This window comes from Hypomesus transpacificus, chromosome 2 (genome assembly GCF_021917145.1).
Source record: "Hypomesus transpacificus isolate Combined female chromosome 2, fHypTra1, whole genome shotgun sequence".
Taxonomy (NCBI): Eukaryota; Metazoa; Chordata; class Actinopteri; order Osmeriformes; family Osmeridae; genus Hypomesus; species Hypomesus transpacificus.
In genome coordinates this window covers 1555972-1583112 of record NC_061061.1, presented here as the reverse complement: position 1 = coordinate 1583112, position 27141 = coordinate 1555972, and the positions used below count along the sequence as shown (strand labels likewise).

Sequence of the window (27141 nt, the reverse complement as noted above, 5' to 3'; positions counted from 1 at the left end):
TGTGTGAGGACCTGTGGAAGGCTGTGTGTGTGTGTGTGTGTGTGTGAGGACCTGGGGAAGGCTGTGTGTGTGTGTGTGTGTGTGAGGACCTGGGGAAGGCTGTGTGTGTGAGGACCTGGGGAAGGCTGTGTGTGTGTGTGTGAGGACCTGGGGAAGGCTGTGTGTGTGTGTGTGTGTGAGGACCTGGGGAAGGCTGTGTGTGTGTGTGTGTGTGTGTGAGGACCTGGGGAAGGCTGTGTGTGTGTGTGTGTGTGTGAGGACCTGGGGAAGGCTGTGTGTGTGTGTGTGTGTGTGTGTGAGGACCTGTGGAAGGCTGTGTGTGTGTGTGTGAGGACCTGGGGAAGGCTGTGTGTGTGTGTGTGAGGACCTGGGGAAGGCTGTGTGTGTGTGTGTGAGGACCTGAATATCCAGGAGATCTCTGAGGACTCGAGGAGAAATACACACTGAAGCCAAGTGCTTCCTAAATGCTGTGTTGAATACAGAATGTTACATAACTTTCAAACCCCGGCTGAAATAAATGGCCTTTCTGGTGCTGTAAAAGCTGCTGCCACACTGCCAGAGTGTTCTGGAAGGTTCTGTGCTGGAAGGAGAGCAGCCATGCATGTACAGTTGAAAACTTTGGTAAGCATTTTTAGGGGAGTGGGCGTTCAGTGTTCCATTTCCCTCCTCCCACTCTCATTCAAACATCTATTTGTATGGCTGTGATTGGCTGATCCACCCCTTCATTCTTAGTGCACCTGCTCCCCACCCCTCACATGTATAACACATTTCCTGCAGAAATGATAATGTTGTATGAAAAGAGAGGGGGGGGGGGATGGAGAGAGGGGGGATGGAGAGAGGGGCGCTGTCCCCACATCAGCCTATGAGGTTGGGCCACACATTTCCTGCTTTCTCTGGAGACCAGAGGGGGAGGAGTCAGAACCTGACCAATCGCAAGTGTAATAGGGAGTGCCAACCCTCACAGGGCAGGGTTTGGAAGGGGGGGGGGCGCTCTCTGCAGTCACATGGGGCATCTCCTAGGCAACCGCACAACAGCAGCATGAGTAAGCACATCACATCATGACCCACGGATCTGACACAACTCAGGTTTATTGACGGTTTATCAGCACAAGCAGTTCCAGTCTGGGAGGGATGTGTGGTGTGTTTGGAAAGGGAGGCCTGTTTCCTGGGCTAGTGGGCAGTCGGTGGAGGCAGAGTCAGTCCAGGGGCAGCTTGGAGAGGACCCAGGAGCGCAGCAGCTCCATCTCAGCAGGGGCCAGCTGGTGGTGGAGGCCGGGAAAAGAGTGAAAGGAAGAGGGGAGGCCAGCCCCCTGCAGCAGCCTGGCAGTGTCCTTCCCCCAGCGGGGCAGGACCAGCTGGTCAGCTGAGCCGTGGCACTGGAACAGCTCTGGTACACACCTGCCCACCCCAGCACGCTCCTGCACAGCCTGCAACACAGCACACACTCAGACACCCTCACTTGGTCTCACCTGCATCACCTGGTCTCACCTGCATCACCTGGTCTCACCTACATCACCTGGTCTCACCCACATCACCTGGTATCATTTGGTCTCACCTACATCACCTGGTCTCACCTACATCACCTGGTCTCACCTGGTCTCACCTGGTCTCACCTGCATCACCTGGTCTCACCTACATCACCTGGTCTCACCTACATCACCTGGTCTCACCTACATCACTTGGTATCATTTGGTCTCACCTGGTCTCACCTACATCACTTGGTCTCACCTACATCACTTGGTCGCACCTACATCACTTGGTCTCAACTGCATCACCTGGGGCCTCATGTATAAACGTTGCGTACGCTTGCGTAACATTTTGCGTACGCTAGTTTTCACGCACACGGTGTGATGTATAAAGATTTACTTGACGTGAGAATGTGCGGACCTTCACGGAAACCTTTGAGCAGACGTGAGAATCTGAAGACTGTCCGCAAAGTCTTGTCTGGCTCTATAATGTGGCAAATTCTAACTGAAAAGTTCCGACACTCAAACAATAAAGTTTCCACTACAGTTACTGTCATACGTCTTTGACGTTGACTACTCAAAAAGCATAACAATTTAAGTTTGATCATTAATGTGGATGATCACATCAAAATGCCAAAACCCAAAACAGGAAATGCTATATAGGCTACTGTTTAATCTTTTTAATGAGGGTGTCAAACAAACGACAAAATCACTCAGGAAATGCATGTCACGCTAACCCTATAGTTGCCATGCTGTTACCATGCGCAATCTGCATATTCATTTATGGGAGGAGGCAAGGCGGGGTCAGTGGCTCGTTCAATCTGAAAGGTGCGTAGGACCTGGCGTACGACCGGTTTCATACATGTGAATATTTCTGTGCGTAGGTACTTTTCACGTTTTGGCCGTACGCCATCTTCTGGTATGAAAGATACGCAATCCTTTATACATGAGGCCCCTGGTCTCACCTACTCTTACCTGCATCCCCTGGTACACTGCATCACATCCAGCTCTACCCCGGTACACAGTATCACATCCAGCTCTCACCTGGTACACAGTATCACATCCAGCTCTCACCTGGTACACATTATCACATCCAGCTCTCACCTGGTACACAGCATCACATCCAGCTCTACCCCGGTACACAGTATCACATCCAGCTCTCACCTGGTACACAGCATCACATCCAGCTCTACCCCGGTACACAGTATCACATCCAGCTCTCACCTGGTACACAGCATCACATCCAGCTCTACCCCGGTACACAGTATCACATCCAGCTCTCACCTGGTACACAGTATCACATCCAGCTCTCACCTGGTACACAGTATCACATCCAGCTCTCACCTGGTACACAGTATCACATCCAGCTCTCACCTAGTATACAGTATCACATCCAGCTCTCCCCTGGTACACAGTATCACATCCAGTTCTCCCCTGGTACACAGTATCACATCCAGTTCTCCCCTGGTACACAGTATCACATCCAGCTCTCACCTGGTACACAGTATCACATCCAGCTCTCACCTGGTACACAGTATCACATCCAGCTCTCACCTGGTACACAGTATCACATCCAGCTCTCACCTGGTACACAGCATCACATCCAGCTCTCCCCTTGTACACTGCATCACATCCAGCTCTCACCTGGTACACAGTATCACATCCAGCTCTCACCTGGTACACAGTATCACATCCAGCTCTCACCTGGTATACAGTATCACATCCAGCTCTCCCCTGGTACACAGTATCGCATCCAGTTCTCCCCTGGTACACAGTATCACATCCAGTTCTCCCCTGGTACACAGTATCACATCCAGCTCTCACCTGGTACACAGTATCACATCCAGCTCTCACCTGGTACACAGTATCACATCCAGCTCTCACCTGGTATACAGTATCACATCCAGCTCTCCCCTGGTACACAGTATTGCATCCAGTTCTCCCCTGGTACACAGTATCACATCCAGTTCTCCCCTGGTACACAGTATCACATCCAGCTCTCACCTGGTACACAGTATCACATCCAGCTCTCACCTGGTACACAGTATCACATCCAGCTCTCACCTGGTACACAGCATCACATCCAGCTCTCCCCTGGTACACTGCATCACATCCAGCTCTCACCTGGTACACAGCATCACATCCAGCTCTCCCCTGGTACACTGCATCACATCCAGCTCTCACCTGGTACACTGCATCACATCCAGCTCTCACCTGGTACACAGTATCACATCCAGCTCTCACCTGGTATACAACAGAGTCCTTGTTGAGGAAGCTGGAGAGTGCGAAGACGCCCGCTACGTCGGGGTGGTGGCGACAGGCCAGGTGGAGGGCCATGGCCCCGCCCATGGAGAACCCCCCTGAGGGCACAGGACAGCTCAGCTGACAGGAGCTCTCCCTGTCTGGTGGAGCTCAGGGGTGGAGCAACTGACAGCAGATCAAGAGGTCATGGGTTCAAAACCCCAACACAGTCGCAGCTTTGGATGATAAAAGTCTGGTAAAGCACGCTTGGTTGTGTACATTAATCAATGTAGAAATCAGGATTTCATTCAATGTTTTACCATCCAGGGTGAAATAATAGTGTTAATTCACATTTGATCTATTAAGCAAATCTAGAATGTTGAAGGAATTCGACAGCATATACGTATCTGTATGTTAGGTGAATGATGGTGTAGCGCAGAGTAAATTCATCCATCCCAGGACCAGCAGTCGCTAACACTACCAAAGAACAGTATGGATGTGAGTATGCATTGTAAGTGTGTGTGTGTGTGTCTGTATGCATGTGTGTGTGTGTGTGTATGTATGTGTGTGTGTGATTCCTCCTCTGACTGAATCGCGTCAACACACAGACCCACAGGGCCGCCTCTTGAAAAGCTTTTCCATGGAAAGTTCTGGTGCTTGTCAGTCCGTCAGTCCTGGAAGCAGTCTGGCCACAGAGCTCTGCCTCTCGCCGGCAGGCCAACTGACTCCAATGAGTATTTATAGTTAATGACAAAATGTTATGATTTAGGAAGATAATATTTCAGCAGTCTTCCAGCAGCATGTGTTTTCTGAATCACTTTCTCTGGAGTCGAGTTTGGGGGCTTTCTACCCTTCCACACTCTCACAAAACTCTCCTACCTTCCTTTTTTCCGCAACTATTTCTGTATATTTATATATTTCAGGACCTGTAGGTTAACTCTTTTCCATCCCTCTTCAGAGACATCCACAGCAGACCTCTGGTGACGGCGACCTTGGTAAGCCATCATGTTTTCAGCTCCAGGTCCCAGTGGGTTTGGTTCATTGTTATCTAGATGCGAACTTGATCCCCACAATAGTTGAGTAAAAAAGCTTTATGGAACTTGAGACTCCCTCAGAAGAAGAAGAAAAAACATTCTTATTTGGCAGCACATGAAAGGAAATGGAAACCTACATTCTTCCTTTCATACTCTGACAGGAGGGTCGAGATGACCACAGCGAAGATGAGGTGTGTGTGTGTGTGTGTGAGTGTTGTGAGGGAGGGAGCATGAGAACAGGAAAAGTAACCTTGAAGGGAAAATTAAACATCGGTGAAGACAGAGAGAGGGAGAGAGTGAGGAGGATTAAGGCGAGGGTAGAGAGGAGGATGGTAATGGTAGAGAGAGTAGAGAGAGTGTAGAGAGGAGGATGGTAGTGGGAGAGAGAGTAGAGAGAGAGAGTAGAGAGGAGGATGGTAGTGGGAGAGAGAGTAGAGAGAGAGAGTAGAGAGGATGGTAGTGGGAGAGAGTAGAGGGAGGAGGAGATATTGTAGAGAGAAAGTACAGACAACCCTCTACAATGCGATAAATTACTCGCATATGCGACCAAATTTCACACTGGGCGACAACATTTATTCTTTAATTAGCCAATGGACAGTAAATTGTTCAATTTCACTCGCCTGTGGCTGAGTTAGAGGCAAATAAAATATATATTTCAATGACACACCGTCGCTTGACTGCAAGTTAACATGATTTGCTGCTGCTCAACAACGAAAACGGAGATTGGCAAAGTAACGGAAAGTCACTAGATTTGACGCTCGTTGCTAGATTTTTTGTCGCTAGGGAAGGTAAAATGCTACACTGCCTCTATTGCTTTGTGTCACTAAAAGATCTACTTGATTTTTACAGCACTCATCACGCACAAAGAGATGGATGTTAAAAAGCTACAATTACAGTCTGAGCAGAAAACGCCCAGCCTAATACTTTTTTTGTTATCAAGACAATTTAAAGGTCACATGACATGAAAATGTAACTTTAGGAGGTTATTTAACATGAATATGAGTTCCCCTAGCCTGCCTTTGGTCCAGCAGTGGCTATAAATTTGGATAGGTGTAAACCAAGTCCTGGGTATTCTTCTCCGCCTTTGAGAAAATGAAAGCTCAAACGCTTGGTTTTGAAAATCCCCTACTGTGACGTCACCTCCCCTCTCTGTGCTTTGACAGAAACTGAGCTACGTTTTTATCCTTGAGAGACATCATGGCTTGCAAACGAACGAAGCATTACATGTGCTCAGTTTGGATGTACAAAGGAAAACAAAAGTGTTTTTATAGTTCCTTCATCCGAGCCTCTGAAGACCCAGTGTCTTAATTTTATTTTCTCTGGAAATGCGCCAACACAACTTCCCAAAGTTTGTATGTCTGCGCCAAACATTTCTGCCACAACTGTTTCCTCAACTTAAGCTAATACAAAGCTGCCCTTGCTGAAAGAAAATTCTGGATCAGTACTAACGTTGGTCCAGCTACAAAACCTCGGACAAGTAAGTTAACTAACGCTATATCGTTATGTCGCTTTATGGTTTCCGAGCTTGCTACCCTTAGATTTTGGCTGTAACATTAGCTCTGCAGCTTACAGCTGAGTTACTGTCACTAATGTAAAGGTAGATAGCATGAAGTATGTGTGTGAATACACATGCTCTAACGGCGAGTGTGTACACTTTGTTATTTGGATAACCGTACTGCTGTTGGTGTTATGGCGCGCGAGATATCCGCCTTCCCCATTACTATGACTGCGCACCTCTGCAAACCAGGGTGATCAGATAAGAAACGGCAAATTCGAGGCATCTTACAGCAACAAGGCTACGAGCCATTGCGATACATCCATTGCAAACATTAACACATGTTGCCGCCTCTCTCTCCTGCTCATGAGCATTTAAAGCTACAGACACAGACACAGAAACAGCGCGTCTTGAGGAAAGCTCACTGTGGGACTGCTCGCAGTGGCTGTAATTATGCACCAAGGCTGAATTTCGGGAAAGAGACTTCAGATACAGCATTAGGGGACCACTAAGGCCTATATTAAAGCATCCGAAAACAGCATCTCATGTGACCTTTAAGATTACTGTTCCTTGTTCAGATTATTCTTGCTCTGCTAATCAGCTTTGCCAACTGCGAAAGAACCTTCAGTGCCCAAAAGAGAGTAAAATCAGATGTCTGTAGCAGTCTCACATCCTCACGCCTTTCAGACCTGATCTTCATTTCAACAGAAGGCCCAGAGCTTCAGCAGTAGGCCTATGAACCATTGTCAGCACTATAGAGCAATGTTCCCTCAAGCTGCGTGCCTGCGCGGCCGCGCAGACCAGTTGAAGGACCCGCGCATTCGATTTTTCAGACTGCGCACAAAATAAAATCTGTATTTTTTTAACTATTATTTTATAAAAACAATAAATGTTAAGTTGATCGGCCAAATGCGGCAAACTTCATACATTTCCATGTCACTCTAAACTACACACAAACCTTTAACATAACGACGACCCTGGCCCCCTCTGCTCAAGCTTTGACTGGCAACAAAAATCAGGAACGTTACCTTTACAGGCGCCCAAACAAAGGGGCAGTTTTACATTTAAAAACGAATGGCTTGATGAAATCGTTCAAACGGACACAAGCGATGGCCCAGGTAGACTGGTGAAGCTTTCTGATATATTTAGCTACGAAGAAGCTAGCGGGGTTCTCTGCAAACTTTACTCGGAGTACTGAAGTTTGTGCTCAGTCAGATTTCTATTTGCTCAGTGCGGAAGAAAATCTGAGGGAACATTGCTAGAGAGGTGGCTCAAAGTCAAGTAGCAAGAGAAAAAAATGTGTAAAAGAAATGGTAGATTCAATCCATATGCAACATTAGACATAATGTACTTGCATTGTTCATGCATTTCATTAAAAAGTCTGGCGAGTAAAATAAAAAATGTACGAGCCAATGGCGACTCAAGCTTCATTGTATTCGTAGAGAGTTGGGAGAGGAGGATGGTAGTGGGAGAAATCGTAAAGAGAGTAGAGAGGAGGATGGTGGTGGGAGAGATTGTAGAGAGAGTAGAGGGAGGAGGACGGTGGTGGGAGAGATCGTAGAGAGGAGGATGGTAGTAGGAGAGAGTAGAGAGGAGAGAAAGAGGAGAGGAGGATGGTGGTAGGAGAGAGAGTGGAGAGGGTAAAGAGAGGAGGATGGTAGTAGGAGAGATCGTAGAGAGGAGGATGGTGGTAGGAGAGAGAGTGGAGAGGATAGAGAGAGGTAGAAGGAGAGAGGGTCCATCCTGGGGCAGCTCCATCTCAGCAGGTGATAGTGCCCCCCCCCCCCACTCTCCTGTCACCACCCCAACACTAAGTCACCAGAGTTCACCCTCTCTTCTGTCACCACCCCAACGTTAACCCAACACTAAGTCACCAGAGTTCACCCTCTCTTCTGTCACCACCCCAACACTAACCCAACACTAAGTCACCAGATTTCACCCTCTTTTCTGTCACCGCCCCAACGCTAACCCAACACTACATCACCAGAGTTCACCCTCTCCTGTCACCACCCCAACACTACGTCACAAGAGTTCACCCTCTCTCCTATCACCACCCCAACACTAAGTCACCAGAGTTCACCCTCTCCTGTCACCACCCCAACACTAAATCACCAGAGTTCCCCCTCTCCTGTCACCACCCCAACACTAACCCAACACTAAATCACCAGAGTTCCCCCTCTCCTGTCACCACCCCAACACTAAGTCACCAGAGTTCACCCTCTCCTGTCACCACCCCAACACTAACCCAACACTACATCACCAGAGTTCCCCCTCTCCTGTCACCACCCCAACACTAACCCAACACTACATCACCAGAGTTCACCCTCTCCTGTCACCACCCCAACACTAACCCAACACTACATCACCAGAGTTCCCCCTCTCCTGTCACCACCCCAACACTAACCCAACACTACGCCACCAGAGTTCACCCTCTCTTCTGTCACCACCCCAACACTAACCCAACACTACGTCACCAGAGTTCACCCTCTCCTGTCACCACCCCAACACTAACCCAACACTACATCACCAGAGTTCCCCCTCTCCTGTCACCACCCCAACATTACGTCACCAGAGTTCACCCTCTTCTGTCACCACCCTAACACTAACCCAACACTACGTCACCAGAGTTCACCCTCTCCTGTCACCACCCCAACACTACGTCACCAGAATTCACCCTCTCCTGTCACCACCCCAACACTAACCCAACACTACGTCACCAGAGTTCACCCTCTCCTGTCACCACCCCAACACTAACCCAACACTACGTCACCAGAGTTCACCCTCTCCTGTCACCACCCCAACACTAACCCAACACTACGTCACCAGAGTTCACCCTCTCCTGTCACCACCCCAACACTACGTCACCAGAGTTCACCCTCTCTTCTGTCACCACCCCAACACTAAGCCACCAGAGTTCACCCTCTCTTCTGTCACCACCCCAACACTAACCCAACACTACGTCACCAGAGTTCACCCTCTCCTGTCACCACCCCAACACTAACCCAACACTACATCACCAGAGTTCCCCCTCTCCTGTCACCACCCCAACACTAACCCAACACTACATCACCAGAGTTCACCCTCTCCTGTCACCACCCCAACACTAACCCAACACTACATCACCAGAGTTCCCCCTCTCCTGTCACCACCCCAACATTACGTCACCAGAGTTCACCCTCTTCTGTCACCACCCTAACACTAACCCAACACTACGTCACCAGAGTTCACCCTCTCCTGTCACCACCCCAACACTACGTCACCAGAATTCACCCTCTCCTGTCACCACCCCAACACTAACCCAACACTACGTCACCAGAGTTCACCCTCTCCTGTCACCACCCCAACACTAACCCAACACTACGTCACCAGAGTTCACCCTCTCCTGTCACCACCCCAACACTAACCCAACACTACGTCACCAGAGTTCACCCTCTCCTGTCACCACCCCAACACTACGTCACCAGAGTTCACCCTCTCTTCTGTCACCACCCCAACACTAACCCAACACTACGCCACCAGAGTTCACCCTCTCTTCTGTCACCACCCCAACACTAACCCAACACTACGTCACCAGAGTTCACCCTCTCCTGTCACCACCCCAACACTAACCCAACACTACATCACTAGAGTTCACCCTCTCCTGTCACCACCCCAACACTAACCCAACACTACATCACCAGAGTACACCCTCTCCTATCACCACCCCAACACTAACTCAACACTACATCACCAGAGTTCACCCTCTTCTGTCACCACCTCACCACCCCCAACACTAACCCAACACTAACCCAACACTAAATCACCAGAGCACACCTCTCCTGTCACCACCCCCAGGTCTGAAACTGTGTCCTTCTAGTGAGATCCAGACAGATGTATATCAGAACAATTTTAAATAAATCATTGTGTGTGTGTGTCAGGTAGGTGTATGTGTGTGTGTGTGTGGGGGGGGGGGGGTAGATAATTTTATGTAATAACAAGTGTACACATTTTTGGATCATTTTGAAACTTTTGGAGTTTATGACCTAACCCTAACCCAGGCCACCATGGTCTAGCCAGTGACAGGGAAACACTCCTCTAATATCAACAACTAACTAGAATTAAACAGATATTCCTGAGGGGGGAATGTCCCTGTACTTACTGTAAATCGCCCTGGATAAGAGCGTCTGCTAAATGACTAAATGTTGAAAGAAAGCACAGGGTATTTTCAGAATTGGACAAAACAAAGGGCAGTATAGTAGTACAGTTGCCCCAAATCCAATGTCCACTATAGAATATTTTGTTTTTGTTTTAAAATGATCCATAAATGACAAGAAGTCACCACACCGGATAGCCTACCAATGATCATGCGCTGCCGGGGCACCCCTGCCCGGACCTCGTCCTGGATGACGGCAGACAGGGAGGCGCTCGCAGCTTCCACAGACTCCAGGTGCTCCGGACACTCTGGGGAGATCTGGTGCCGGTCGAACCACACATGAGACAAGGCCCCACGCATGGGTGTGTAGGGTCTGGGGAAGGGGGACAGGGGAGGAGGGGAGGAGGGGGACAGGGGGACGGGGGTAAAGATCAATATTTACATTTTAGGCATTTAGCAGACGCTCTTATCCAGAGTGACTTACATTTACATGTATGCATTTAGCAGACGCTTTTATCTAAAGCGACTTCCAAGAGAGAGCTTTACAAAAGAGCATAGGTCACTGATCATAACAACGAGGTAGTCCCAAACATTGCAAGCAGCCAAAACATGTAACCTTACAGTAAGTACAGGGACATGTGTTAGCTTGTGTAACAGTGAGTGTGAGTTAGCTTGTGTTGCTGTGTGTGTTTGTATAGCTGTGAGTTTGTGTAGCTGCATGTGTTAGTGTGTGTGTGTTAGTGTGTGTGTGTGAGTGTGTGTGTGTTAGTGTGTGTGTGTGTACCTGGCGGGAGCTGTGGGGTAGATGACTTTGATGTGAGGGAAGGTGAAGTCTGGTGTGGACACATCCCTCACCCACGCTCTCAGCCCCAGCCCTGTGTCTCCTAGAAACCAGCCAGCCAAGACACACCATCACAAGTAGGATTACTTACATGGTTCCACTGTCCAGTGTACAGCAGCTTACATGGTTCTACTGTCCAGTGTACAGCAGCTTACATGGTTCTACTGTCCAGTGTACAGCAGCTTGGAGCGTGACAACACACCCTACTCTCTGGCTACCAGCGCTGCCAGTTTAGCGACTTTGTTGCTGGATTTACCTAATTTTCCACGACTTTGCCAATCTTTGTTTCTGTTGTTGAACAGCAGCAAAATAACCTTTCACTTATTTGTAAAATAACATCACGTTTGTCTTTCTTAGTGATTTAGCATTCCCAATGTTTATAGAAGTAGGCTGTTAGATCTGTAATTGTACTGGGTACATCTAAAGATCTAAATGTTGACTAAATAGGCCTGTATGCGATTTTTCGCATTTGAGCCTGGAACAATAAATACATCTAAAGCTGAAACAGTAAATACATCTAAATATGAAACAATAAATATATCTATAAATGAAACAATAAATAAGTGTAATGCTGAAACAATAAATACATCTGACAGTGTTTCCCACACATAGACTAATGTGTGGCGGTGCGCCACAAAATCAACACCGGCCGCCACACATTGCGTTTCGTAAAACATTTTTTTTATCACTATTTAGGTTAAAACACGCAGCGTATTCGTTCAGCTGCATTTCCTTTCGCCTGCTCTCCCTCCGTCTCTCTGTCACTCATGCGTCTTTCTCACATATGCATACAGTCACAACGTCAGCACACGTTAGCAACAATGCATACATATGCCGTTCTAGTAAGACCGACAGCTATATCAGCGAGCCTTCAGCATTAGTGCGTAGCTAAAAGTCGAGGAAAGTTGAGGCTACTTTTCGCTAGGTACCTTACTCACATTTACATTTAGCAGACGCTCTTATCCAGAGCGAATTACAGTACTCGAAGTTTCCCCTTCGTTCTTTTGGCGAGAAGTCTCAAGAGCTAGCTTACCCGGCGTCATGGAGCCGACCAGTTAAATAGTTGTTTAGCACTAGCGTTGCTACATGCATAATGCAGAAATGATATGTTAGTTGTTGTTAATTTGTGAAGGTGTGAATCATTTTGGATTAATATTACATTAAATGTAAAATAATTTTTTACCCCCCCACCCCACCCCTCCCCGCCACAATTAGATTTCTAATCTGTGGGAAACACTGCATCTAAAGCAGGTTAGGCTAACCCTAAGAAGGTAAACATTTGTTTTAAAGAATTTCATGGGAATCCAGACGTTGTCTGGACGGAATTTTTCATTCCTTGAGGGTTTTGAGCTGCCACTGGGCTGGAAATGTCTCTTGGACCTGGCAACCCTGAATAACCACTTCTGGAAAGATTGTTTATGCAACACTGGCATGTCTGTCTCTTTTCACTCACTTCATGTGACTCTTGATGACTATGTTGCTGATGCTTGAAATCAGTTTGGTCAGCTTGTCACATCTGTTGCAAGGTGTTTAAATTGACTGCATCAACGTAAAAAAATATGCTTTAACATCTCATTAGAAACCGCTATCTGGTAAGCTAACCCTAACGGGTGCGCTGTAAACTATGGTTGTCAAACGCTTATGCGCCAGTCTCGTAAACTAGCCTTCTGTTATCCAGAGCTGCTGCCTGTGCCGGGCTTCCTGTCACACAGCTCCCGCCGTGCAATTTCTTCACCCTATTTACACGGGACGGCATCAGCCGCAAACATCTGTATTATTATTTTAAAATGTAAAAACCTGAGCCGTGTAGAAACATTATTGATGCCGAATGTTTTCCAGTTGGAGAGACAGCGCACTTCTGCAACTTGTGCACGGAAGACATGTTTCACTCCTGCTTTACGGCACCGGTGACGCCAGAGACGGATGACAACTAGTATTTGTCATTGGATGAGTCATTTCGCTGACTCCTACAACATGGACGCATCTACAGTTTCGAGCAGTATGCTAAGTCGATGATGACACGATCAATGAATTTACTCTGCCAGTTCAGCTACTCATTTGGTCTCGACTGTGTTGTAACTAATACGTTTGAATGTATACCATCATATTGGGGGTAATTATAATGATTTATATTTTCACCTTACGTGTAAAATACCAAACCATTTTGTTTACACTTTGCTTCAACAAAAAATATCAAACTTTTCCATGTCGGCAGTCAATGACAAATTAAGTTTCAAAGCCATTTGTGATAAAGTAGTGTGTGGTCTGGTTCCCTGCACGTCATCCTCTGTGCTGGGATCTGTTGGAATGTCTGGATCCGCAAATCAATTTAAACACATTCTACAGTCTTATCCTCTATAAACACATTCTACAGTATTATTTTCTGTAAACACAGCCATCTTTTATTCAGATTCTGGTCATTTTCACTTGACTTGCACTTCTAAGACCACACATACTCTGTCCCAGTCTCGAGCCCTGACAGTGTGGCAGACAGGCAGCTCACTGCTGCAGTTGGGTTGGGTTGTTCTGGCCAGCAGATTCCACATCGGACCAACTTTGGTGCCAGGCCCTTCATAGCAGTGAGAAAATATTATCTTCTAATCACACATGGCATATTATGTGGTTTGCAGTTAGAATATTTTTTTTTTTGAAAATAGCATGCTCAACTCAAATAAATGCTAGACCCAAGTCTTGAATACATCAGTCCTCAGTAGAGTTAACAAGTCTCTGACTTTAGTTTTTGTGCTTATGCATATTTATTTTCAGCAGCCAACATGCTGTTGGCATGAGGTGTGGTAGGGTCCAGTATTATTCCTGCAGGGGAGAGGGGCTCTGAAGACATGCTCAGCTGCAGGCTGCTATAACAGGCTGCTCCACCTGTCTGCTCCACCAGGCTGCTCCACCAGTCTGCTCCACCAGGCTGCTCTAACAGGCTGCTCCACCAGGTTGCTGCTCCACCAGGCTGCTGCTCCACTAGGCTGCTCCATCAGGCTGCTGCTCCACTAGGCTGATGCTCCACCAGGCTGCTGCTCCACCAGGATGGTCCACCAGGCTGCTGCTCCACCAGGCTGCTGCTCCACCAGGCTGCTGCTCCACCAGGCTGCTCCACCAGGCTGCTGCTCCACCAGGCTGCTGCTCCACCAGGCTGATGCTCCACCAGGCTGCTGCTCCACCAGGCTGCTGCTCCACCAGGCTGCTCTAACAGGCTGCTCCACCAGGCTGCTGCTCCACCAGGCTGTTGCTCCACCAGGCTGCTCCACCAGGCTGCTGCTCCACCAGGCTGCTCTAACAGGCTGCTCCACCAGGCTGCTCCACTAGGCTGCTGCTCCACCAGGCTGCTGCTCCACCAGGCTGCTCCACCAGGCTGCTGCTCCACCAGGCTGCTCCACCAGGTTGCTGCTCCACCAGGCTGCTCTAACAGGCTGCTCCACCAGGCTGCTGCTCCACCAGGCTGCTCCACCAGGTTGCTGCTCCACCAGGCTGCTCTAACAGGCTGCTCCACCAGGCTGCTCCACCAGGCTGCTCCACCTGTCTGCTCCACCAGGCTGCTCTAACAGGCTGCTCCACCAGTCTGCTCCACCAGGCTGCTCTAACAGGCTGCTCCACCAGTCTGCTCCACCAGGCTGCTCTAACAGGCTGCTCTAACAGGCTGCTTCACCTGTCTGCTCCACCAGGCTGCTCCACCAGGTTGCTGCTCCACCAGGCTGCTGCTCCACCAGGCTGCTGCTCCACCAGGCTGATGCTCCACCAGGCTGCTGCTCCACCAGGTTGCTGCTCCACCAGGCTGCTGCTCCACCAGGCTGCTGCTCCACCAGGCTGCTCTAACAGGCTGCTCCACCAGGCTGCTGCTCCACTAGGCTGCTGCTCCACCAGGCTGCTGCTCCACCAGGCTGATGCTTCACCAGGCTGCTGCTCCACCAGGTTGCTGCTCCACCAGGCTGCTGCTCCACCAGGCTGCTGCTCCACCAGGCTGCTCCACCAGGCTGTTGCTCCACCAGGCTGCTGCTCCACCAGGCTGCTCTAACAGGCTGCTCCACCAGGCTGCTGCTCCACCAGGCTGCTCTAACAGGCTGCTCCACCAGGTTGCTGCTCCACCAGGCAGTTGCTCCACCAGGCTGCTCCACCAGGCTGCTCCACCAGGCTGCTGCTCCACCAGGCTGCTCTAACAGGCTGCTCCACCAGGCTGCTGCTCCACCAGGCTGCTCTAACAGGCTGCTCCACCAGGCTGCTGCTCTACCAGGTTGCTGCTCCACCAGGCTGCTGCTCCACCAGGCTGCTCCACCAGGTTGCTGCTCCACCAGGCTGCTCTAACAGGCTGCTCCACCAGGCTGATGCTCCACCAGGCTGCTCTAACAGGCTGCTCCACCAGGCTGCTCCACCAGTTTGCTGCTCCACCAGGCTGCTGCTCTACCAGGCTGTTGCTCCACCAGGTTGCTGCTCCACCAGGCTGCTGCTCCACCAGGCTGCTCCACCAGGTTGCTGCTCCACCAGGCTGCTCTAACAGGCTGCTCCACCAGGCTGATGCTCCACCAGGCTGCTCTAACAGGCTGCTCCACCAGGCTGCTCCACCAGTTTGCTGCTCCACCAGGCTGCTCTAACAGGCTGCTCCACCAGGCTGCTGCTCCACCAGTCTGCTCCACCAGGTTGCTGCTCCACCAGGCTGCTGCTCCACCAGTCTGCTCCACCAGGCTGCTGCTCCACCAGGCTGCTGCTCCACCAGGCTGCTCTAACAGGCTGCTCCACCAGGCTACTGCTCCACCAGGCTGCTCCACCAGGCTGCTGCTCCACCAGGCTGCTGCTCCACCAGGCTGCTCCACCAGGCTGCTCCACCAGGTTGCTGCTCCACCAGGCTGCTGCTCCACCAGGCTGCTGCTCCACCAGACAAACACACACACACACATAGATACAGTCTCGAAAAATGAGAAATGTTGATACATACTAAAGAAAACAACCATGCACCACCCCACTCCACTAACCCTAAGCCTAATGCTTCTGTTCCTCCTTATGGTTTTATCCTTATGGACCATGTGACCACATTCATTCTTCACCTCAGAACACTCATCCACCCAGCTGTTTTTATTCTGTCGGTCTTTTCATCTTCCTGTGAATGTGTGTGTACAGATTCCCAGACATCCATCAGTGTTGAGGATAGAATCACCACAGTCTGGTTGAATGTAACCATTAAACAGCTCATTCACCCCCCCCCCCCCCCCCCCCACACACACCCCTCCTCCAGTACCCCCTCCTCCCTTACCCCCTACACCCCCTCCACCCCCTGCCTTCACCTACAGTGCTCAAGAGGTGCTGGGGTCTCAGGAATGCTCATGGTGGGTTAGGGCCAAGGAATGTTTTGGCGATGTGATTTTATTATCAGGGTTGACTTTGATGTGGATTGATGTATTCTCTCGATCTCTCTCTCTCTGCTCTCTCACTGGGAAAATGAGAAGCATACATGTCAGTACAAAGGTTACAGTGACGGTGGGGTTTACAAAGACGTTAATGAGATCTCCGTATGTAGCAGGTTTCTGTAGCAGTTCTTTAAGTAGATCTCAGTCGCCCCCCTGCATCATCTTGGCGACCAGAACAGTCACCCCCCTGCATCGTTCTAGCGACCAGAACAGGCCCCCCCTGTCCTATCCCTGCCCCCCCTGTCCTATCCCTGTCCTCCCTCTGCCCCCTCCGTCCTCCCCCTGCCCCCCCCTGCCCCCAACGTCCTCCCCCTGCTCCCCCCCATCTTCCCCCTGCCCCCCCACTGTCTTTCCCCTGCCCCCCCCCCGTCCTCCCCCTGTCTCCCCGTCCTCCCCCTGACCCCTCCTGTTTTCCCCCTGTCCCCCCCCCGTCCTTCCCCTGTCCTCTCCCTGCAGTTGTCACCCCCCGGGTCCAATCCCTCCATTCAGGCTGGGCCAGGGTTGGTCTCCCTCGTTAGCTGCTGGTGGTGGAGGGCAGAGGTCAGACGTGGGCCAGGGAACATGAGCCAGGCAGGGCTGCAGGGGCCAGAGGAGCAGGTCTCCCATTCTGCCAGAACACTGCGCTTCTGTTGCCCCCTGGTCTTCAGACAGGTTTCCATTACACAGGATGAAGAGAGGAGGAAGGGGGAAGGGAGAAAAAGGGAAGATAAGGGAGAGAGCAGGAAAAGAGAGTGGAGAGAGAGAAGGGAGAGAGAGTCAGTAAAAGGAAAGAGAGGCGAGAGAGCAGTGTTTTCTGAGCAGTCACAGTTGCTCCTCTGACAACTCCCAATTGTACTTTTGGAAAGTGAGGAGGGGAGGTATGTAGGCATGTGTAGGGGGTCCAGAAGGGGGAATTAGGCTTGATGCCCCCACCCCACTGTAGATTGGGTGTGAAACTCAAATAAGGACCCCAAAACCTACTAGGTAGGTAAAAGAAGTGTAATAAAGGTGTAATAAAGGTGTAATAACTATGAAATAACCATGTTATAACTGATTAAAAAAAATTACAGAACCAAAACAAATATTCAAAAAGCTGTATATGATTGGTAAACCAGTAAATTACTAATTACACCCTGGTGTATTTACCGAAGTCAGCTGTCTGCAGAGAGTGAAGAAGGCCTCAACCCGGATCAATGAGGGCTGGGTCAGATGTTAGGATTACATTTACATGTATTCATTTAGCAGACGCTTTTGTCCAAAGCGACTTCCAAGAGAGAGCTTTACAAAAGTGCATATGTCAATGATCATAGACAACGAGATAGCCCCAAAAACATTGCGGGGAGCCAAAACATGAAGCATACATTGTGAAAAACAAATAAGTGCCAATGGGAAGAAATATTAGAGCATGTAGTTAAACAAATTACAATTAAACAACATGAACCTCAAAAGTGCAAGAGTGAACCTATAGGAAAACAACAATTATAATATAAATCACAGCAAGTACAAATAGTTAAATCAGTTACAACTAACCACCAAGTGCAACAAGTCCCTCAATAATCTCATTGTGTTCCTGGAGGAAATAAACTAACATCTGAACCAACAAATCTTTCTTAAGTGCTGGTGTTCTGCCGGAACAAGTGCCTCTTTAGCCTTTTCTTGAAGGTGGGGAGACAGTCAGTGTCTCTGATGGAGGTGGGGAGATGATTCCACAATTGGGGGGACAGACAGGAGAAGAGTTTGGGTTGGGAGTGGGCGCTCTTGAGAGGTGGGACCATCAGACGGTTGTCAAAAGAAGGCTAAAGGTGGCGGGTGGGGTGTAAGGCTGGAGGAGCGACTGGATGTAGTCTGGTGCAGTCCCCAGTGGCGCCTTAATGCACGGGCTTACCTGGGCTTAAGCCCAGGGTCTCGACCAATCAGGGGCCTCATAATATGATGATAAACGTCTGTATTCGCGGTGTCATTACTCTGCTCTACAGCGCATCTTGGTGGTGGATGTGGAGGGAGGCCCCCACCCTCCCCCTTATCTAAACAAAATGTAACAAAATGTAACAAAAACTAGAGACGGTACAATTTTGGTGTGCTTGCTTAAGTCGGTTGCAGATTGGTCCATTTAATATGAAACAAGCTGAACCCGCTTTGAGACAAGCTATTCTAACAATGTTGTCACCGGCAGTATTTTTCAGATGGAATCGCGATTTAAACAGTAGCTACCATCTGCTAACTGAAAATATGCCCCAAAAACGCGACTTTTTGGTGTCAGTCAAGAGCCCTGCGTGGAGAAGCTGAATTGTGCTACGAGCAAGCTAGCCTAGCGACTGTTGCTACGAGCAAGCTAGCCTAGCTGCTGTTGCTAGCCAAACTACACTGAGGGGACTGTTTGAATGCGCCGGAAATTAAAAACGTTTCTTTTGACATACATTTTAGGCTGTGGCATTGAAGACAGCGACGCACCACACAAGCTTGAGTTTAAATACATTATTTACTGGGACATTACTTACTGTACATTCAAGTCTTGAATTGCTTAAATGTATAATGGTGTTAGTACACCATGGCACGATACAATACTTGCTGTGCAGCAATGCACGTTGTATCCATGCGTCTTTGCTAACGTGTGCTGACGTTGTGACGTAGGCTTGCACACAAAGTTCCTTTCGTTGACACAAGGCACTTTTTGCCACAAAAAATTAATTTCAGCCTAAACTGTGCAACGGAACGTAATTAAAACCAAGACGCTACCAAGATGCTACCAAGACAAAACTTTTGACATTTGCGATTAGAGGGAGGGGGGCCTCAATTTTTTTTTTTTAAGTCCATAGCCAGGGGCCTCAAGTGCTATGAAGACGCCCCTGGCAGTCCCATTCACTGCTCGGAAGGTCAGTACCAGGATCCTGGGTTAGGCCATCCTCTCCCTCCAGTGTTGTGGTACTCGGTCGGTCTCAAGACCGGCATTTTGAAGGTCTCGGTGTCGTCTTTTGTGTTTTTTTCAATATTTCTGAATTACAGGAAATACAGATAGAAAGACAATGCCAAATTATAAATGCATAATTTTACGTAAGAATTACAGCCAAGTGTTGCTACTTAAAAATACACTAAAATATCAGTTTTTTACAAATAATAAAAACATTTTCACGAAAATGTTCTGTTAAAACACAGAACTTCAATTTAACAAAACTAGCTATTTTAACAGTTATTTTGCTGATATTTACTTTCTTCCCACGGACAAATAACATAATTTTTGGTTTAGACCGGCAAGGAACAACCTGTAATGTGATATTACAGATATTTCTCGTACATTTGGTACTTTTTTACAGTGTACACAGTTACAGATCAAATCTATCTTTTTACCTAGTCAAACCTACTGCTTGTGTGTTTTGAGTAGTCTGGTCTTGACCCAGTCTCACCCTGCCTTCGTCTTGGTCTTGACTTGGTCTCAACCCCCTCAAAGTCTTGGTCTTGTCTCGGTCTCGATACACTCTGGTCTTGGTCATGACTGTCTCGGTTTAGGTGGTCTTGACTACAACATTGCCATTTTATACTCCACTCTCTCCTCCTAACCATAACCTCCCTCTAACCCTAACCTCCCTTTAACTCTAACTTCATTCCTTGGGGACCTGCTGTGGTCCATGCCTTCCCTTCCTCTCACCTCACTTTGAAATCAGAGATGGGAAGAAAATATTAAGCTATTTGTTATTCCTTCCCCCTCCTTTCTTTTCCCTCTCTCACTAACCCCATAATTTGGATTGTCTGGGTATTTCACATGCAATCCTTTATTAACAAGGTAGTGTCTCTGCTTTCCTTTATACTTTTAATGACCTGACACTGGCTGAAATCATTATTTAATACAAGGCAATTTGTCAGCTCTGGGGTAGGGGTGAGCGGAGGTGCGGGGTGGGACGGGAGGAGTGAAGGGAGGGGTGAGGGGTAAGTGGAGAGGGGTAGGGGTGAGGGGTAATTGGAGAGGAAGGAGAAGGTGAGGGACGGCAGGAAATAGGCCTACAGAACACAGGGAGTAGGCCTACAGAACACAGGAACTAGGTCTAAGGTGAAATCTCACAAGTTCAGTCAGGACACTCAAGTATTTAATAATTTACTGCAAAAGAATGAGTCCTCCCCTTCCCTCCCTATCTCCCCCTCAAAGATGGGTAAGAGGTGTAGTCAGTGCTGTGCTGGGACAGACAGGGTCAGGATTCAGGATTTTTCTGTTGCTTGCAGCACCTTATGCTTTGTAACTAAATGAGAGCGTTCCTCTCCAAGTGTTACATTTTTCAAAAATATTTAGAAGCTGGAATTGTTGTTAAGTAAAACACATGTTTCTGTGCATACATATCCCAGGTTATTTAATGATTTCCGTGTAAAAAAATGAAGTAATAATTTGAAACTTGCGAGTTACAAAGCTGCCAAATATTCCACAAGCAAGTAAAGTTCAGTTTGGTCAATCTAGAATAACCCTACTAACTTTATCCTGGCCTGGTTTCTGAGTAGAGCTCATACAGGTGACAGGTGATGGACAGGTCAGGGCTTTACCATGGTAACATCAGCAGCAGGCCAGGGTGTTACCATGGGTACATCACGACAGGTCAGGGTGTTACCATGGTAAAATCAGCGGCAGGTCAGGGTGTTGCCATGGAAACATCAGTGGCATGTCCGGGTGTCATCATGGTAATGTGTACAGTGTTCCAGGGTGTTACCATGGTAACATCAGCAGCAGACCATGGTGTGAGGTGAGGGTGTTACCATGGTAACGTCAGCATTAGGTCAGAATTTTACCATGGTAATGTCTACAGTGGACCAAGATGTTAACATGCACTGTAAAAAAAAGATATATTGTATTTCTGAATTACAGGAAATACAGATAGAAAGACAATGGCAAATTGTAAATTTATAATTTTACGTAAGAATTACAGCCAAATGTTGTCACTTCAAAATACACTAAAATGTCTGTTTTTTTACAAATAATAATATTTTCACGCAAATGTTCTGTTAAAACACACAACTTCACTTTATCAAAACTAGCTATTTTAACAGTTATTTTGCTGATATTTACTTTCTTCCCATGGACAAATAACTTCATAACATATTTTTTGGTTTAGACATAGGAACCTTGAATTGTGAACTGAGCTAGGGTAGTTGACGTCATGCAATCCCAGCATGCACCGGTCAATATCAAAGACTACAAAAGCCTGCAAAAGCACTTTTGGGGCTATCTCGTTTATGATCATTGAACAATGCACTTTTAGTAAAGCTCTCTCTTGGAAGTCGCTTTTGATAAAAGCGTCTGCTAAATTAATAAATGTAAAGACGCCAGAGTAAGACAAAGGAAAGTTGTTTAGATAGTTGTGTAGCGGCAGCGCTCCTGTTACCCAGAATGCCCCGCGGCAAGCTGAAAAGCTACAAACTTAAAGGTTTAAAGAGGTGATTGACTGGGTTTTTGGGGTATTTCACACTTTTCCTTAAGGTTCCCGAACAGGGTATGTAACATTGGTTGGGCTGAAAATGGCCCAGGTGCTATTCTATGCCGATAGATCTTCTGAAATGTTCCCGGGAAAAAACACTAGCTTTTCTCCTTTTATGGTATGCTCATTAATATTTAGATGAGCTGCGCGCTGATTGGTTGGTTTACAACGAGTGAAGCTGCGGAGTTAAAACGCAACACGGCCAACAGCACTCACTGAAACACCGAAGTTGGAGACTTGAAATAATAACGTGCAAATAAATCTATTGTGTCTACACAACACTGGTTTCAACAGATTGACTAGATATCATTTGAAATTATAATGTTAGTTGTTTCCACTTCTGTTGTCGAAGCAAACTGGATTGACTTAGGTGGGTAAAACATTAGAGCTTAGCAACGAAACTATCGTGATTCAACTCAGCTTTATTTGACAATATAACAGTAAATCGGCATTAATATTAAGTCGTAATTTTTTTTCCACTTAAATGGTGACCAAATCATTTGGGTTAACATATCCTAGATATTATAATGATTGATGATGTTGCTCTCTGACAGACGAACAACCCATGCTGTAAGGGTTAGGGTTAGTGTAAGGGTTAGTGTAAGGGTTTGGGTTAGTGTAAGGGTTTGGGGTAGTGTAAGGGTTAGGGTTAGTGTAAGGGTTTGGGTTAGTGTAAGGGTTTGGGTTAGTGTAAGGGTTTGGGTTAGTGTGGGGGTTAGGGTTAGTGTTAGGGTTAGTGTAAGGGTTAGGGTTAGTGTAAGGGTTTGGGTTAGTGCACATAGAGAAGCATGCTTTGGCAGAGAGAGACAGAAATATTATGGTGGTCATGAATAATTTTCTGTGAACACAGGTCTGACTGGAACTTGCTCCGCTCTTTTCCATGGTTCGAGGAGTGGGACAACGTGGAAAAGATACTCCAGAGGTGGAACATGTGCTACGTGAAGCACACACAGGCCCATTACCAGTCGTATAGAACATGATCCTGTGGTGGGGGAAGGGGGGCTGGAAGGGGGGCCTGGAAGGGGGGCTGGAGGGGAGGTGGAGGGGGGGCCTGGAAGGGGCGCTGGAGGGGAGGTGGAGGGGGGGCCTGGAAGGGGGGCTGGAGGGGAGGTGGAGGGGGGGCCTAGAATGGGGCCTGGAAGGGGGGCTGGAGGGAGGGGTAGAGAGGTGGAAGGGGGGTGGGGGTATGTACACACGGTGTGGGGTGAAGGTGTGTGTGTGTGGCGGGGTTTAAGGCTTCATGGTTATGTAAATGACACTTCATGTTCAACAAGTGACAATGTCCAGTAGAGGATGCTGCATTGTTTGTTTGATGTTTTCATCTAGAACAGGGGTCACCAACACGGTTCCCGCGGGGCACCAGGTCAGAAGTGATCATCTGAAAATGTAAACAATTGCTGAGATTAATAGAAATAAAGTGTTGAATTAGATATGATCTGTTTCCCACCTTGTTAAGTCATTGTTGATAGCTATATTGAGAAATCAGTAACATGATCAGTGTCTTCACATGGATGAGTATCATGAATCAGTGAGTTTTAGTGTGTGTTTATGTTTTGTGTCTGTGTGTCTGTCTGTGTGTGTATGTATGGTGTGTGTGTATCTTCTGTGTGTGGTGTGTGTGTGCGTATCTTGTGTGGGTGTGTATGTGTGGTGTGTGTATCTTTTGTGTGTGTGTATGTATCTTGTGTGTGTGCTCCATGTATTTGCACAGCAGGAATCTGGTGTGGAAGCAGATCTTTCCACAGTCATGCCATATCATTATGAGGCTATTATACGTTGCCTTAGTGACCCTGGGTCAAGGTCAGGCCAGGTTCCTGGGTCCAGGTCAGGTCAGGTTCCATGTTCCCCTTTTTAGGTTAAAGGTTCTGTTCCATGGTCCACATTTCAAGTTGAATGTTTTCGTTTTTGGAACTGCAACTGCTAAAGCAGCTGGTGATGGCAGCGCTTCATGGTTCTGCAACAATGTAGAACTCTGAACACAGACTCAGAACTCTTGACACACTAACAACTTACGCTGACACAGAAAAAACTTCTGAACTTGGAGCAAGGCTTCTGAACTTAGAGCAAGGCTTCTGAACTTAGAGCAAGGCTTTAGAACTTATAGGTGGGGGGGGGGGGGGGGGTCATCCCTCTGACTCTCAGTGGTTGTCATACACACACACAGATACACCCTGGGAAGAGTAGAGGAGAGGTATTTGTGTGTAAGGTTTAGAGCTCCTGCTATGGATCGTTGAGACTGGTTGTTGCTACAGTGGAGAGACTGATTCACACATACACACAATATTGTGTTGTTCTTACGTTTGTATGCAATCCTCAACTCCATCTGGGAGCTGGTTGTGAAATCTCTCTGGCACCTCACACTCTCCCAAGCTCTCTGTACCCCCTGAGAGCCCGTAAGCACACAATCTCTCACACACTCTCTCTCACACACACACAGATTCACACACATGTACACACCCACACTCACTATTCTGCAACAACCCCTTACTCTGGCACACAATAACAGGAACATTAACTTCCTCAGAGGAGAGAAAGAGAGAACCATATGAGTCTGCAGTTTCAGAACAAAAACACACTAAACCTAACACAACACCAACTCCAGTTTTATACAGAAACATGTTTATGGCTTCAGAGCTGAAGTTGACTTCTGTTCGATATTCATTATTATAGGTGTGTAGTTAGTATAGGTAGTTAGTGTATAGGTGGGTGGTTAGTGTAAATGAAAGCCACAAAGGAACCTTTGTTGTGACATACTGTGTTGTGTTTTTGACAGGTCAGCTTCTGTCCAGTATATTAATGAGGTGTTGATTCTCCTTGTAACCCTTGGTGTAGACGACTCTTCTGTGAGTAGCTGTAGTTACACTGTACATGGGAACACCATGGGATTATTATCCATGTCAAAATGTATGTCTGTTTCCCACATCAGGTTTAGACAGCTTTATTCAACATTTGTAAAACTTTAATGGACGTGTTTTGGAGAGAATTAGACTCCAATAACATTTAAGCCTAATGTCTTATGTTCAGAGACTGGACGCTGTTTAATCAAAGTCTTGTTAACAACCTGGAAAATTAAGGTCAAGTTAAATTTCTGAGATCTGACATCACTGTCTTACAGCAGAACTTCTGGTTCTGAACCTTCAGACTCATTTCTCTGTGAGCAAGAATCTCCTAACTGAGGCTACCAACAATAATAAACATGGTATTTTCAAATACATTTAATTTGCAGTTATCAAAAAGTTCCTTTCACATTAATGATTAATGTAATGATTTCTAACTAACCAGAGTTGAGGCAGCAGGCTGGGATGAATACCTACATTATTTCTTCCTTTTTTTCCTCTTAGGTAGTTTTCTTCTCTCAGTGATCACCTTAAGTGTTTTCAGGTCTGATCTAGGCAGAGAGGAATACAGGTGAGTGTGTGTAAGTGTGTGTGAAAGTGTGTGTTTGTGTACTGTAAAGTGTGCAGAATAAACATGCTAGAATGTAGACATCAATGGAAGCCACTGTGGCACCTCAGCGCTGTTTGAGGTCTTTTTAAAATGTATGTTTGTGTTGGTGTGTGAGTCGCTGTGTGTATGTGAGTGGGGCCTGTTCTTATACAGAGAAACAGACATGTGTTTGAGTGTGTATGTGTGTGTATTAGCATGTAAAACATTTAGATACAGAAACGTTTGTGCAGTATGGGGGGGGCATACCTTCCATCAGACTACCATGTTTTACTAATGAGGGTTGAAACCCCTTAGAGACCCCTCCCTTCCCCTCTCCCCCCTGGTCCCCCTCCTCCCCCTGGTCAACCCCCTCCCCCCAGAAGCCCCCCCCCCCACCCCCAGAGTGTGTATGAATGTGTGTGTGTTAGGGTTAGCCTAACCCTATGAATGTGTGTGTGTTAGGGTTAGCCTAACCCTATGAATGTGTGTGTGTTAGGGTTAGCCTAACCCTATGAATGTGTGTGTGTTAGGGTTAGCCTAACCCTATGAATGTGTGTGTTTGTATCTGAGAATGAACAGGCCAGCTCTGTGGCCCAGCTCTGAGGTGATGTCATGTGAGTGTGTTGGGGGATGGAATGGTGAGGGGTAGATATCAAGGTAGATATCAGAGGTAGATATCAAATCAAATAAAAATGTATTTGTAGAACCCTTTTTACAAGTAATGTCACAGAGGGATTGGGGACATACGCCCATAGAACTGCCCCTCAGCCAACCTAAACCCTCAAGGAAGACTTGGAAAAACTCCCAGAAAAACTCACTAGAGGAGAAAAAATGGAAGAAACCTTGGGAGGAGCAATTCAGTGAGGGATCCCCTCTTCAGAGACGGCTGGTGAAAGAGAGGTGCAGAACACAGGCCAAACATAGTCATACAAGCAGGGAAGTGTTAATAGCTGTTGAGAACCAAAATCCAGTGTTCAACTTGGATCAGAGTAAATGTCAGTATAAGCAGAGGTAGCCACAGGACTGGGGACTGTGACCGGCGCAGCATCACAGGCCGGGGGGTGAGGAAAGGGACCAGGAACTCAAGGTCGTCCGTCATGGAGACAGGAGAATTAGAGAATGCCAGGAGCAGCTAATAGTTACAGTAATATTAAAATGTGGTCCCCACCGGTCAAGTGGACTAGTGCAGCAATTTACCAGAGCAAAAAGAGTATTTGATGCAGCCCTAGACACTAAGACATCGCCAGCCCCCCTCGGTTGGTACACGATCTGTGTTCCAGGGAAGAGAAACTAAAATAGGGATAAGAAGCCCAGCCCCCTGTTGTCTCCAACCAGCAACAGAAACAAGAACAGGACCAATATGCAGTAACAGGTTTACTTACTTTATTTGTAAAATCAAGTCAGGCCTCCAGGGACATAGACAAGCTTTATTAGTAATGTAAAAGTTATATATGAATACATATTATATATATATATATTTATATATATATGCACTATTGTATTGTTCTCTTGCACTATCTGTATTTTTAGGTTAGATTGTAAATTATGGCTACTTATATTTTATTTTTATTCTCCTTAGTATCAGCTAGACCCCCATTAGTATTAGCTAGACTTTACTCCTTTTGTATAGTTAGTCCACATATTTAAGTTTCAATATTCCTATATG

The 27141-nt window shown here is 47.4% G+C and overlaps 1 protein-coding gene across 1 annotated transcript; it reads right to left on the bottom strand.

Annotated features, from left to right (window-relative positions):
- Positions 1-1071: 1071 nt before the first annotated feature.
- lyplal1 (lysophospholipase like 1) lies at positions 1072-13130 on the bottom strand. Its single transcript, XM_047034359.1, has 5 exons — positions 13007-13130; positions 11153-11252; positions 10572-10741; positions 3711-3826; positions 1072-1427 (listed from the first exon to the last, which is right to left on the bottom strand). Exons 1-5 carry the CDS (start codon positions 13089-13091, stop codon positions 1197-1199), a joined length of 702 nt encoding a protein of 233 aa, XP_046890315.1. The 5' UTR covers positions 13092-13130; the 3' UTR covers positions 1072-1196.
- Positions 13131-27141: the final 14011 nt, after the last annotated feature.

Excerpts from the sequence above, each read along its gene's own strand:
- lyplal1 (XM_047034359.1), bottom strand. The coding sequence starts at position 13,091 with ATGTCTTCCGTGCACAAGTTGCAGAAGTGCGCTGTCTCTCCAACTGGA. Across the intron at positions 10,742-11,152 it reads TACCCCACAGCTCCCGCCAG|ACCCTACACACCCATGCGTG; the intron begins GTACACACACAC and ends CCCCTTCCCCAG. Across the intron at positions 3,827-10,571 it reads CCGGCAGCGCATGATCATTG|GGGGGTTCTCCATGGGCGGG; the intron begins GTAGGCTATCCG and ends CTGTGCCCTCAG.